This window comes from Aphelocoma coerulescens, chromosome 7 (assembly GCF_041296385.1).
Source record: "Aphelocoma coerulescens isolate FSJ_1873_10779 chromosome 7, UR_Acoe_1.0, whole genome shotgun sequence".
Lineage (NCBI taxonomy): Eukaryota > Metazoa > Chordata > Aves > Passeriformes > Corvidae > Aphelocoma > Aphelocoma coerulescens.
The window spans coordinates 24,241,357-24,253,750 of NC_091021.1; the positions used below are offsets into that span (position 1 = coordinate 24,241,357).

Consider the following 12,394-nt stretch of genomic DNA (forward strand, 5'->3'; position numbering starts at 1 on the left):
CCTGGGAAAGGCATCTGGGGGGACCAGGGAAGGGTCCCTTTGGCTGCCACTTCCGCTTCATGCTGGAGAAGATTTTGCAACGTTTCCTGCCCGGGCAGTATAAATTGGGCGGTGGAGGAAAGGGGTACTGGAAGGCGGCACGGCAGCAGGCGCAGGTGAGGGATCCTCTGGCTGCTGAGACCCCTGGGTCTGGTGCTGCCCTGCATCCCACCACACTTCGTACTGGAGCCCTTTGGGGGTGACATCTGGATTTAAACCTGTGCTTGTGTGCTTCCCAGTGAGAAACAGCTTGGGATCGGGAGAAGACCCCAGATTTCAGGGGACGGCAAGAGCAGTAAGCAGTGAGTCCATGGGTTGCTCCACTGGAGATTGTGGCTTTCCTTGGGCTTTGACAGCCCCACAGCACCCATCTGAGCCCCTTCACAGGTGGAGCAGGCTGGGGACTCGGGTGGGCTGCTCCAGCTGCCCAAGAGGCTGCTTGGTGCGAAGGTAGAGGGAAGTGGTGGGTTGGAGCACCCAGGGCTGTGCTGAGGGTTCATCTGGGGTGCAAACCCTCTGTAGTCCCCAGGATCATCAGCCTTGGGTGCTGCAGGGAAAAAGTGCCTGCTCCCCTTTCCTTGCACAGTGATGAGCTGGGAGGATGCTTCCCCATGGCATGTCCGTCTTTCCTCCCCACTGGGAGCCCCAGGGCCACCCCATTGTCCCCCAGCCCCGCCAGGGTCAGGAGGGGAAATGGAGTGTTGCTTGTTCCCCCATCTGGGCCAGCTGTGGGGTATCTGTGCGTGCTATACCCGGGGAATACCCATTTCTGGAGGAACCACCAGAATTTTGGAGTGGGGAAGCAGAAAGAAGCAGCCAGAAATAGATGGAGGGGAAGCACTGGCATCACTCTCTGCCCCGTGCCCATGGCAGCCCCACTTGGGAGGACATTCCCCCATGAGCACTGGCAGCATCCCTGGCTGCAATCCTCTGGGGTGCTGATGCCTCAGCATCCCAGCACCACCACCCTGGGATCACCATCCCAGGATTACCATCCCTGGACCACTGCAAGAGAGGGTACAGCAGAGCCAGGAGGGATTCTTCTGGGCAGTGGCACCAGCCCAGCTGCGGCAGGGAATTCACGTCAGGCAAAGGGGGAAAGTTGGTCCCAGGTGCGGTTTGTGTTCAAACAGGGCCAGTTTGGGGCTGGGGACCCCACAGCACTGGGCGGACTCAGCACCCCAAGCAGTCCCAAGCCCTGGCATCTCCAAGCCCTGGCGGGGTTGGGGGCTCAGAAGTGGGGCAGAGGGGTGAAACTAGAGTGAAACAAGAGTCCAGATCCATTCTGGGAGAAGGCTGAAAGCCAGTAGTCTGGGGAGGCAGAAACAGAGCAATCTCATCATCTCCTCTGTGTGAGGAGACAGGAAAAGCGACTGCCACCTGTGATTTCCCCATTGAGGCCGAGCACGGGGGGACACAGCAGTGCCCAGCTGAGCAACAGGAAAACCAGAGATGTAATATTTCCAAAGCTGCCTGCAAAGTGCGACATGTCTTTCCGTCCGGGGCTTGAAACCACTCCCGCAGGAGCAAGACCAGGAGGGGGAAGAAGGGCACAGAAAGAGCTTCAGACCTTCTTGAGTGCTCCCTGCCCCAGGCACCGTGACTGCATCCTTGTGGCTGACTGAGGTGGCAGGAGGAGCAGCTCCAGCAGCAATGCTTGAGGGGGTGGAGAGGCTGGAGGGATACAGAGGTACTTGAAGACCTTTGGAGGTGCCTGAGGGGCTCTGAGATGCCCAAAGAGCTGAGAGGCTTTTGAAGGACCCACAGTAAGCAGGGGAGCCTAGGGTTTCTAGAGGAGCCAGGTGTCTCCTGGAGGGATGTGATGCTACATTGATGGGGAAGCCCCTTGACCTTAGAAGAGGTGATCCGTCTATGGGGGAACCCCTTCTTCCACAGGACTGGGGTGAAATGGAGGAGATTGAGGCATTCAGGGGGTGTTTTACAAGGGGGCGTATGAGGGACAGTGTCTACCTGCAGCACTGACCATCACCTGGCACAGTGTGGATGCAGTGGAGTGATGAAGGACAGCTGCCCACGGGCTGGGAGGGGACCTGGGGGCAATGGAAATGCCAGAGGACTCAGAGATGCTGTCACCCCTGGTCCACAAATCTCTGGCACTCCACATCATGCCATTTTGTGCTCCACAGGCAAAATGGAGCCCTTATCCTTCAGTGGGGATTTCTCCAACATCTTCTCCCTTTACAACTACACCTATGACTACAGCACAGCCATGCCTGACACTGCTATCTCATCCTCTCCATGCCGGCCTGAAAACTCTGTCCTCAACAAGTACCTGGTGGTGGTGATCTACTGCGTCGTCTTCATCCTCAGTGTGGTGGGGAACGGGCTGGTGGTGCTGGTGGTGACCTCCAGCCACACCAGCCGCTCCGTCACCGATGTCTACCTGCTCAACCTGGCTGTGGCAGACCTGCTCTTTGCTTTCAGCCTGCCGCTCTGGGCTGCCTACCGAGCCCACGAGTGGGTCTTTGGCACTGTGATGTGCAAAGCCATCTCCGTGCTGCAGGAAGCCAACTTCTACAGCGGCATCCTTCTGCTGGCCTGCATTAGCGTGGACCGCTACCTGGCCATCGTCTACGCCACACGGGCTGCCACTGAGAAGAGGCACTGGGTGAAGTTTGTCTGCTTGGGCATCTGGGTCTTCTCCACGCTGCTCTCCCTGCCCGTGCTGCTCTTCCGTGAGGCTTTCCGCTCACCCAACAATGGCACCGTGTGCTACGAGCGCATCAGTGGCGAGGACACGGCCAAGTGGCGGGTGGTGCTGCGGATCCTGCCGCAGACCTTCGGCTTTGCCTTGCCCCTCCTGGTGATGCTCTTCTGCTACGGCGTCACCATCCACACCCTCCTGCAGACCAAGAATGCTCAGAAGCAGCGGGCCATGAAGGTCATCTTTGCTGTGGTGCTGGTCTTCCTCATCTGCTGGCTGCCCTATAACATCACGCTGGTGAGCGACAGCCTCATGAGGACACGGGCCATTGCCGAGACCTGTGAGAGGAGGAACCGCATCGACACAGCCCTCTCTGTCACGCAGGTCCTGGGCTTTGCCCACAGCTGCATCAACCCCATCATCTACGCCTTCATCGGTCAAAAGTTTCGCAACAGCTTCCTCAAGATCCTGGCACAGCGTGGGCTGATCAGCAAGGATGCTGTTGCCCGCTACGGCCGCACCTCCTATGCCTCCACCTCCGGCAATACATCCACCACCCTCTGAGTCCTTCTGGGACCCAGCCCTTGTGGCTCCCAGCAGGTCCCAGCACCCCACACACCTCAGCATCCTCATCCAACCCCCTGGAATGTAGGTGGTGATGCCATGGGGATGGGCAGGGCCACCACTGGATGCTGGACCCCAACTGGAAGGGGGCTTGGTGGCAAGGTGGTCGGACCCCATTGCCAGGGGAGTGATGTCAAGTGTGCACCCTCCCCTCTCTTTGGGACAAAGCCTGTGACCCTGGGGATTCTGTGAGCCTGCTGTGGGAATGGTGTTTTTACCCAACGACCGTCCAGCAATAAAGGAGTTGGTGGGCTGGTCATCCATGTCTGGCTCCTCTTTGCCATGGGAAAGGAGATGGCAGGACAGGGCCAGGGCACATCTCTGAGGACAGTGCCAAAACGGTGGTGCCAGCTGAGCCTGTCAGAGTGTGGGTAACCCTGCTTCCAGGACAGGGTTCAACATCCTGTGCATCCCCAAATGGGACCCAAGCCCAGGTTTTGCTTCCTACAGCTCCCCAGACAGGTCCTGGCACTTCCCTGGTACAGAGGTCTCCATGTGGAGTCTATCCCACCTGCGAACAAAGTCATTCCCTTCCCAACCCCAATCTCAGCCCCAGCAGAGCAAATCACTGAAAGATCCCTGAGCAGCCCCTCACACCAAGCCAGCTCTGTGACCCCTGCCTGAAGGGTGCCAGCACCCCAGGCACCCCTGCTCCCCCCAACCATGGTGTCAGGACATTGTTGTGCAAAGGGCTGGGAACCTGTCCCTTACACAACCGGGATGTTTCCGCCCTGGCTTGGGCAACTGGGGCTGACACTTGACTGGGGTTGAGGAGCTGAAGAAAGGACTGTGACCCTGCTGGGGACTCTCCTGTCACTCTGTGTGCCAGGCCTCAGGATGCCTGCCCTGGCACTCCTAAGCATCTCTCCACTGTGGTCCCATACTGCTCCTCCACTGACCTTGATCCAGATTCCTAGGGGTCCATAACCATGGGGGCATCAGTGGGTGTCACCCACATGCTGCTTCGTGCATGGGTATGGGGGTCCCCTAGCACCCAGGTGGGAAGCCTGGGGACTCAGGGCAGAGCAGGGTCAGTAGGGGTGCTGAGCAAGGACAGCCCATCACCTTTGCATCTGAGAAACCTCTTGCCCAAGTGGTTCCTTGCAGCATGGTAGGAAGCCAGGGCTGTTGGCCAAGAGCTGTCTACCCTCCCCCCCGTGGAATGGTGCAGGCAATGGCTCATCCTGGCTGCAGCTGGAACACCCTTTTTTGGGGATGGTTTCCCCCCAGGAGGACTTGAACACCCCCACACCAGCCTTCCCCCACCCTACACCCAATCTGGGTGTCAATTTGGCAGTGACTGATAGATGACACAGAAGCCACAGGGATAGCAGAAATGAGTAGTTTTCCTCTTTGTGGACCAGCCGCAAGAAAGACACATCTCAAACCCAAAATGTTGGGCAGCAGGACCTGCATGCAGGCCCTGGACACCTGGGTCCCCAGTAAGTCCAAGAGGAGGCAGCCAGGGCAGGAGGCGTCCCAGACATGGTGCCAGTGCTGCTGTCCCCGCTCATGTAGCTTGCGGGTGCCTTTGCTGGTAGCAAATCAGGCAGCAGCGGCCGTGCTTGCCCATGTCCATGGAGCACGTGTGGCACACCTTTTGCTGGCACAGCCTGCTGAGAAAGCAGGAGGTGAGAGCTGAGCCATCCCTGCGCTGTGCCAGCGCCACCCCCCGTTCCTCCCATAGCCCACCTGCAGTTGTACCGCCGGGAGAGCAGGCGGAAATCCTTGTGGCAGCGGGCACACAACCCTGGGTCGCGGGGCACCGGCCTGGGCACCGGGGTGTCAATGCCCTCTGTCTTCTGCCACAGGGCATCCTTCTCCCTGCGGGAGGGGAGGGGTCAGCCCTGGATTTGCCTGGGCTCTGGTGCCCTCCTCTGGGCGAAGGGGTTGGGGCCCCCTTGCCCTTGCGTGGAGTCCCCGGGGCTCTCACCGCAGCAGCTCCAGCAGCCGCTCCTTCATGTCGCGGATGAGCTCCTGCTGCCGTGCCTGCTCGGCGCCGCGCGTGGCCTCCCGCTCCAGGGCCTCCCGCTGCGCCCGCTGCAGCGCCGATGCCCAGCGCTCACCGTCCTGCCGGGCCCTGGCGCGGGGCAGTGGCGACATGGTCCCCCTGTCTCCCACATGGTCGTCTCTCCATCCCTCCATGCATGCGGATAAACCTCCCGCCGCTGGATCCTCCCTCCCTCCCTCCCTTCTTTTCCCTGCTGTTGCCCATCCATCCTCAAGCTCTCTCCCCGTCCTCACAGCCACCTTGCCGTCTGCCACCCATCCGTTTCCCCACTGTTCATCCATCCTTCTCCATGCCCGTACCTCTGGTCTTCTGCCCACCCACCCATGCATCTACTCACCCCAGATTCATCCCTCTGTCTCTCCATCCACCGTCCCATCTCCGTCATTCATCCTAAAGTGATCCCTCCTTCCCTCCCTCTATCTACTAATGCCAAATCACTCCATCCCTCTGCCCACCTACCCCTCCACCTACCTATCAGTCCCAAATTGACCTCTCCCTCCAGTCCTCCCCCCTCAAATCCTTCCCTCTCTCCCCCTGCCAATCCCCAGCGGCTGTTCGGCTGTGTCCAAGCAGGACATCATTGGGGGTCCCAGGGAAAACCATGTGGCAGGTGGACATAGGCGGTCCCACTGTGGGGTGATGAGTGGTGGAAGTAGGGGTCCCTGCCCAACCTGCTGAGCTCCTCCTGCAGCCGTGCCATCTCCTGTCGCTGGGCCTGGAGCTGCTGCCGGCTCTGCCAGGTCTCCTCCCGTGCTGTGGCAGCCAGGCTGGCCAAGCACTGGGGGAGAGTGGGGAGTCAGTCCTGGACCCCAAACCCCCAGCCCACCATGGGATCCCCTTGGACTTGTCCATACCATGGCCATGCTGGTGACTGTGCTGGGCCCCCCCTCTGCCTTGGGGTCTGGTGGCGACTCCTGGGGACCACGGGCGAGCTCCAGTGCCTGTTGCAGCACCTTCTCCACGGCAGCCACCTCATCTGAAGCACGAGCATCCTCCAGCATGTTTGTCCGTCCTGCCGCCACCAGTGCTGCTTGGCATTCCTGCAGGCGCGAGGTCAGTGCCGTCACCTCTGCCACCACCCTGGCCAGCTGGGTACCCCGCTCCTCTGCCACCTCTTGCCAGCCCCGTGCCTCCTCCTCTGCCTGTGCCAGTGCCCCTCGGTCCCCTGCTGCCACCGCTGCCTCCAGAGCCCGCTCCAGGAAGGTGTTGGTTTCCCGCAGTGCCTCAGCCTCGCGTGCCCACAGCTGGGCCCGCCGGGCACTGCTCTCCTCCCGCTGCTGGTGCCGCAGTTCAGCCCGTGCCAGCCGCGCTGCCAGCGCCTGTGCAGCTGCCTCCCGCTGACCCAGCTCAGCCCTCAGCTGGGACACCAGTGCCTGCAGAGATGCCTCTGTCCCACCCGGCTGCTGGGGCACCAGTGACCGGGAGCCCAGCATGCACCTTGTGCCAGTGGGCAGTGGGGACATGCCAGGCTCTCCGGCACCATCAGGCTGCGGTGCTTTGCCAGTGCCATGGGCATCCTCCAGTTCCTCTGCATCTACAAGGAGATCCTTCATCTCCTTCTCATCTTCCTCCAACTCTTCATCCTTCTCTTCCAAATCCTCCTCCATGTCCTTCTCCACATCCACTTCCACATCCTCTGCCTTCACCTCCTCTATATCCTCACTGTCATCCTTCTCCGCCTCCTCTTCAGCCTCCTCTTCCATGTCCTTCTTCACCTCCACATCCTCCACATTCCCCTCTATATCTTCCATCTCCACACTCCCCGCCTGCAGGGCAGCCAGAGTGGGTGGGCACGGGTGGGCTGGTGCCCCATGGGGTGCCACAGTGGGATGGGCAATGCCATCAGACTGTCCATGTGTCACAGTGCCAGTACTGTCGGTCTGCAGGGCTGTCTTTGCTGGGCTGCTCCTGATCACCGGGCTGGGCCGTACCAGTGTCCTAGAGGGGACACAGGGCTCAGGACTACCAGGGCACCCCCAAGGTGAATAGGGCATCATCACCCTCCCTTTGGGCTCCCTGGGCACAGCCAGCCTTTAGGGATTCAGGGGGCAGCAGGGCAGAGGATCAGGGATGTTGGTGACACCAGCCTGAGCACCCACAGAACAGGTGGCACCCATCAACCCAAGTCTGTGTGCTTGTGGCAGTGTGTGCACACGAGCGTGTGAGCAGCAGAACAGGTGAGTGTGCTGGAGCAGCTGCATCCACGAGTGTCCCCCACAAGTGTGCCCGGGGGCAATGGTGTGCAAGCAGGTGTCCCTGTGTGTCAGATGTCACAGTGTCATGGTGTTGCAGCAGGGATATACTTGGCAGAGGACGGCTCTGTGCGTGTGTACATGTGCATGTGGCATGTTTGCAGGCACAGGCACAGTGTGCCAGTGACTGTGCCCTCCTGGGGCTACAGACGGAGAGCTGGCACATCTGGGGTGCCGTGTGGGGTCTAGGGCAGTGGGGCAATGCCCACATGCTTCTCTGCAATGCTAAGCCCCAGGTGCCTCTGATGCCCTTGACATCCCCAGTGCTGCCAATGCCCCTGGTGCCCCCAGTGTCCCCAAGCTCACTCAGAGAACATGGGCCAGGCAGTGTCCAGGTCATCCCTGTGCAGGGCCAGGTGGAAGGTGACACAGTCCAGCTCATAGAGGCTGCCCAGGATCTCTGCCCGCCATTTGGGGCTCAGGAAGGGGCTGCGGGCGTAGTACCACTCGCTGCAACCACAAAACAAGCTCATGCATCCCTCCATGCCCTGAACAGGCACACATGCCTGAAGCACCTCTGCTGACTGGGTGCTGCAGGGCACTGCCCACCCTGGCCACATCCCCCACCACCATGAGCATCCCCTCACTGTGCCCCTGCTCTCTCACCAGAGGCTCTCAGGGTCGAGGAGGCAGAGCTGCAGGGACTCTGCCAGCTGCCGGTGCACCAGGCAGTACCGCAGAAAGGCTCGGCCCCTGCCCACAGGGGTCTTCAGCTGCAGGGGAGAGGGGGCTGTCAATTCCTGTCACTCCACTCTTCCCCCCCCCACCTCTCCCCCAGCCCATGCAGGGGGAAAAGGGTCCCCAGGGCTAGGGCTGGGGTGCAGTGGGGATCCCAGAGGGGAGAAAACCATTTATAGCACCAGTGGGCAAATCCTTGGTACCCAAGCGAGTGTGTGCCTGTGCACAAGCGCATGTGCACCCACAAACAAGCAAAAGCCCCCATGTGTGCACAAGTCCCTGGGTATCCCACCAGCCCATGCCCACCTTGTCCAGGGAGGTGACGAAGTGAATGCCTTCATGCTCCTGCCGGCACCGTGCTAGGCCCTGGCACAAGAAGTCCCAATAGTCCTTGCGCTGCCCAAAGAAGCTCCTCTTCTCCTTGAGGTCAAACTGGCAGAGGTACAAGCTTGGATTTTCTTTTTTGGGGGTGTCCCCTGCCCCCCCCAGCCTGTCCCCTGTGGGTCTGGAATCCAGCCAGCTCCCCCAGGAGGGTTGTTCTGGGTGTCCCTGGCTGTCCTCTCTTCACTGGTTCCATGCCTCAATTTCCCTTTTGCAGCACATGTAATTACACATGTGGGCAAGGGAGAGCCTGGTCCAGGTGGCTGGGGATGCCCAGGGCCAGACAATGCTGGGTGGGGTTATTCCACTCCCAGAATGGTTAACACAGGGTCCCCTCTTCTCTCAGCTGTGCCTAGGGGGAAACTGAGGCAGGGAGCAGCAGGGACCAAGGAGCAGCAGTACCTGGAGGAGGAACTCTAGCTGGGCACAGAGGCTGTGCAGCTCCCGGCTCCCGTCCGTCACCGGCAGCTTCTGCTCCTGGTAGCTGCGGTTCAGCTCGGCCACGGTCTCTGTGGGAGGGCAGGGCTGGGCTGGCATGGCACCTTCTCCCATCCTACCCCTCTCCCTACTGCCTCACAGCTCCTGGCCTCGGGGATTTCTGATGGTGGGTAAAATCATAGAATCATAGAATCTAATTTGGAAAAGACCTCCAAGATGGAGTCCAGTCATTAACGCAGCACTTCCAACTCCACCATTAAACTGTGTAGCCAAATGCCACATCTACACGTCTTTTAAATACCTCCATGGGTGGGTGACTCTACTACTTCCCTGGGTAGCCTGTTCCAATGCTTGATAAACATTTCCATGAAGAAATTTTTCCTAATATACAATCTAAACCTCTCCTGGAACAACTTGAAGCCATTTCCTCTTGTCCTAACCCTTGTAACTGGGGAGAAGAGACTGACCCCCTCCTGGCTATAACTTCATTTCAGGTAGTTGTAGAGGGTGATAAGATTCCCCCCGAGCCTCCTTTTCTTCAAAGAGAAAGAGGAACTTGCCCTGGGATGAAGGAGGAGAGCAGGGGAAATAAGGAGCACAGCCACCTCCTGGGCACTGGTAGTTCCCAGGGGCTGGGAGTGAGGATGGGAGCAGGCAGCAGTGGCAGGGTTGGCACAGGGATTCTCTGGAGCGGTGCTGGCAGTGACACCCCCCACTGCCCATGACTTGGGTGCAAAGAGAGATGTGGCATGGCCAGGGTGAGATGTGCCATGCAGGGAACATGCTGGCAGGGGACTGGTTGGCACACTTACTCTGCAGGTCCTTGATGACACGGTTGAGCTCCCCTTCCCCTGCCATGGCTGTTCACAGGGATCTGCAGAGGCAGGAGCAGTGATGAGAGGTTCTAGGCAGACACTCCCCTGGCACCCAAAAACTCTCTGTCCCAGAGAGAGGGTCTGCCCCCCCCGGCTCTACCCCAGAACTGCCTAAGGTTTAGGCAGCCCCTTACCCTGCCCATGTCCCCCCACTACATGGGCCAGAGCACATGGGGTGGACAAAGGTGTCCCATTCTGCACCCCCTTAGTTGTCCATGCCCTGCCCCTAAATGTCCTCAGCCTTTGCTCCCATTCCTTGGGGAGTTCCTGAGGCTGACCCCACCCTGTCCCTAGTGTGTCCCTGTCCTTATCCCTGTCCCTGTTCGCCAGGATTCAGGATGTGGGTTTGGCGCAGAGGAAGTGCTGCTTTTGCTTCTGCTCTCGCTTCCCTCACTCACATCACGAACAATGCAGGGACTCCTGGGTGGTTGAGCAAGGAGGCACACCACCCCTGACATGCAGCCCCCTAAGCTGAGCTCCCTAGGCAGAACCCTCTGGCACAGCATGACGCCTGCGCGGCTGGCATGGGGTTTGGGCGAGTTGTGGGCATGAGGTGGGGGGCTACAGTGCAGCAGAGTGATTTTGGAGTGGGTGGCAGGTTGGGGACAGGGTGAGGGAAATAGCCCATGGAGGTGGCAGGTCTGTGACTTGTCACTGCGGGTGGTGTCTGGCTGGTGTGGGGGAGCACATGTGTGTGTGTGGGGGTGTGCCTGGCAGGGTGCGTGTGCACTCACAGGAGTGGGTGCACAAGTGTGCCCAAACGTGCCCAAGTATGTGAGTGCCCTGTGCCCTCTACCACGGCAGAGTGGGAGGGAAGGATGCAGGTCCCGGGCTGCCTGTGTTCCCATTCCAGTGCCCTTGAGAGACCTTGGATGAGCTATCTTTGTGTCTGCCCATCCTACTTGTACCTCAGTTTCCCCTGGGAAGAGAAGCCCCTTACCTGTATCCAGGAGCTGCGGGATGCCCCGAGGCGGTTGCTGAGTGCTGGGGGTGTGCTGGCATGTCCCCGTGCCCACACTGTGCCTGCCTGCTTCTCCTTTTGTACCTTGGGCAGGAGGAAGTGTGGGAGGTTGGTGGGGCTGCAGAAGCCACAGCCTGCCCAGCCCACATCACATCAGGCACTGCAGCTTAGCCTCCAGCACCTGGCTCCCTGTTTTGGGGGGGTGCCAGTTCTGGGGAAAGGGTCAGCAAGGCTGGTCCCCCTATGCAGCTTTTGCAGGGGCAGAGGAAGGACAGTGTCAGGCACCCTGATGCTCTCCCACAGGAATGGAAATTCAGAACTCTTTGAAGAACCTGCCTGCAGTTTTTGTGGAGGGGGTCCAGGACCCATACTCAGCTAGAAGCAGCCAGCAGCAGCCCCTAGCACAGAGGCCACCTCCATGCAAAACAGCCCCTGGGCACTGAGACCCCTGAAGGAGCTGCAGCCCCCCCAGCAAGGACCACAACCCTCCCCAGGCATCTGGCCTCCACATGGGGGCTATACCCAGAGCCAGTGTGTAAACTCTTTCCAGAGCATTCTGAACAGGGCTCCCTCTTGTTAGGGAGCCCCCAGCCCAGCAGTGCCCCTTACCCACTGTGCCTGGACCCCTGTACTTTGTCAGCCCTGTCCTGTGGGCTCCTTCTGGACTGGGGACTGAAAAACTCCTGTGGGGGGATGTCAGAGCTGATGCCAGCCCATCCCACCAGTCCAGGCAGGGGGACCCACTGCCATCCCACTCCCCACCACCATCTTGATGGATGGCCACAGCAATGCCCGTGTCCTATCCTCTGCCATGCCCCTTCTTGTAGCACACGCTGCCCCTACCTGAGCCACCTGGGTGTCCTGGGGTGCACCCGTGTCCCCCTGGCCAGGCCTCGCTCGGCACCAAAGTGAAAGTAGGAAGTGATGCTGAGTGGGAGCCTGGGCCTCCCAGCACCCTCCTGGCTCCCGGGTGGGTGTTGGCCTTTGGGGTGCAGCTGGGGAGTATAGAGGAGCCATCGGCAGTACTCAGGGTGACCCCAGCCTCCTCAGCATCCCATTGCTCTGCACTGCCCCACAGTGTGTGGCACTGTGGGCATGGGGCACAGCACCTCATATCGGACAGGGGTGTGGGCAGGGTGTTGGGTGGTGGTGGAGCATCAGCCCGCTGTGCTGGGGTCGTGTGTGTGTGTGCATGCGTGTGCAGGCGTGCGTGACTGCACGTGTGTGCAGGCTGTGCGAGCACGGCTGCGGGTGTGGGTGCAAGCTGTACACGTGTGGCTGCTGTGGGTGCGAGGCTGAGAAGGCACCGTGTGTGCCCTTCATTGCACCCACCCCTGTGCCCCGTGCCAAGCACTGCACGGGCGAGACCCCAACACCTGCAGGGGGGACGTGCCCTTGCCCGCCGTGCCACTGCGGCGGCCTGGCAGCAGGGTCCCCCGTCCCTGCCCCAGCCAAGGGCCAGGGTGGGGG

General features: G+C 60.3%; 2 protein-coding genes across 3 annotated transcripts; one reads left to right on the forward strand and one right to left on the reverse strand.

The window, feature by feature from the left end:
• The first annotated feature begins 95 nt into the window (after positions 1–95).
• On the forward strand, positions 96–3,648 carry LOC138113384 (C-X-C chemokine receptor type 2-like). 2 transcript variants are annotated; one of them, XM_069021570.1, is made up of 3 exons: positions 96–155; positions 279–341; positions 2,187–3,648. In XM_069021570.1, the coding sequence occupies exon 3, from the start codon at positions 2,192–2,194 to the stop codon at positions 3,266–3,268; it is 1,077 nt and encodes a 358-aa protein (XP_068877671.1). In that variant the 5' UTR covers positions 96–155; positions 279–341; positions 2,187–2,191; the 3' UTR covers positions 3,269–3,648. The 2 variants fall into 2 exon arrangements, with proteins under 2 accessions (XP_068877671.1, XP_068877672.1); XM_069021571.1 differs by lacking the exon at positions 279–341 and having other exon boundaries at positions 142–155.
• Positions 3,649–4,682: 1,034 nt separating this feature from the next.
• RUFY4 (RUN and FYVE domain containing 4) lies at positions 4,683–11,822 on the reverse strand. Its single transcript, XM_069021573.1, has 12 exons — positions 11,768–11,822; positions 10,904–11,008; positions 9,901–9,962; positions 9,053–9,159; positions 8,576–8,701; positions 8,198–8,304; positions 7,898–8,041; positions 6,194–7,277; positions 6,011–6,117; positions 5,262–5,408; positions 5,021–5,152; positions 4,683–4,941 (listed from the first exon to the last, which is right to left on the reverse strand). The coding sequence occupies exons 3-12, from the start codon at positions 9,944–9,946 to the stop codon at positions 4,839–4,841; spliced, it is 2,103 nt and encodes a 700-aa protein (XP_068877674.1). The 5' UTR covers positions 9,947–9,962; positions 10,904–11,008; positions 11,768–11,822; the 3' UTR covers positions 4,683–4,838.
• Between the last annotated feature and the right edge of the window lie 572 nt (positions 11,823–12,394).

Excerpts from the sequence above, each read along its gene's own strand:
- RUFY4 (XM_069021573.1), bottom strand. The coding sequence starts at position 9,946 with ATGGCAGGGGAAGGGGAGCTCAACCGTGTCATCAAGGACCTGCAGA. Across the intron at positions 9,160-9,900 it reads TGTCATCAAGGACCTGCAGA|AGACCGTGGCCGAGCTGAAC; the intron begins GTAAGTGTGCCA and ends GCCCTCCCACAG. Across the intron at positions 6,118-6,193 it reads CAGTCACCAGCATGGCCATG|TGCTTGGCCAGCCTGGCTGC; the intron begins GTATGGACAAGT and ends ACTCTCCCCCAG.
- LOC138113384 (XM_069021570.1), top strand. The coding sequence starts at position 2,192 with ATGGAGCCCTTATCCTTCAGTGGGGATTTCTCCAACATCTTCTCCCTT.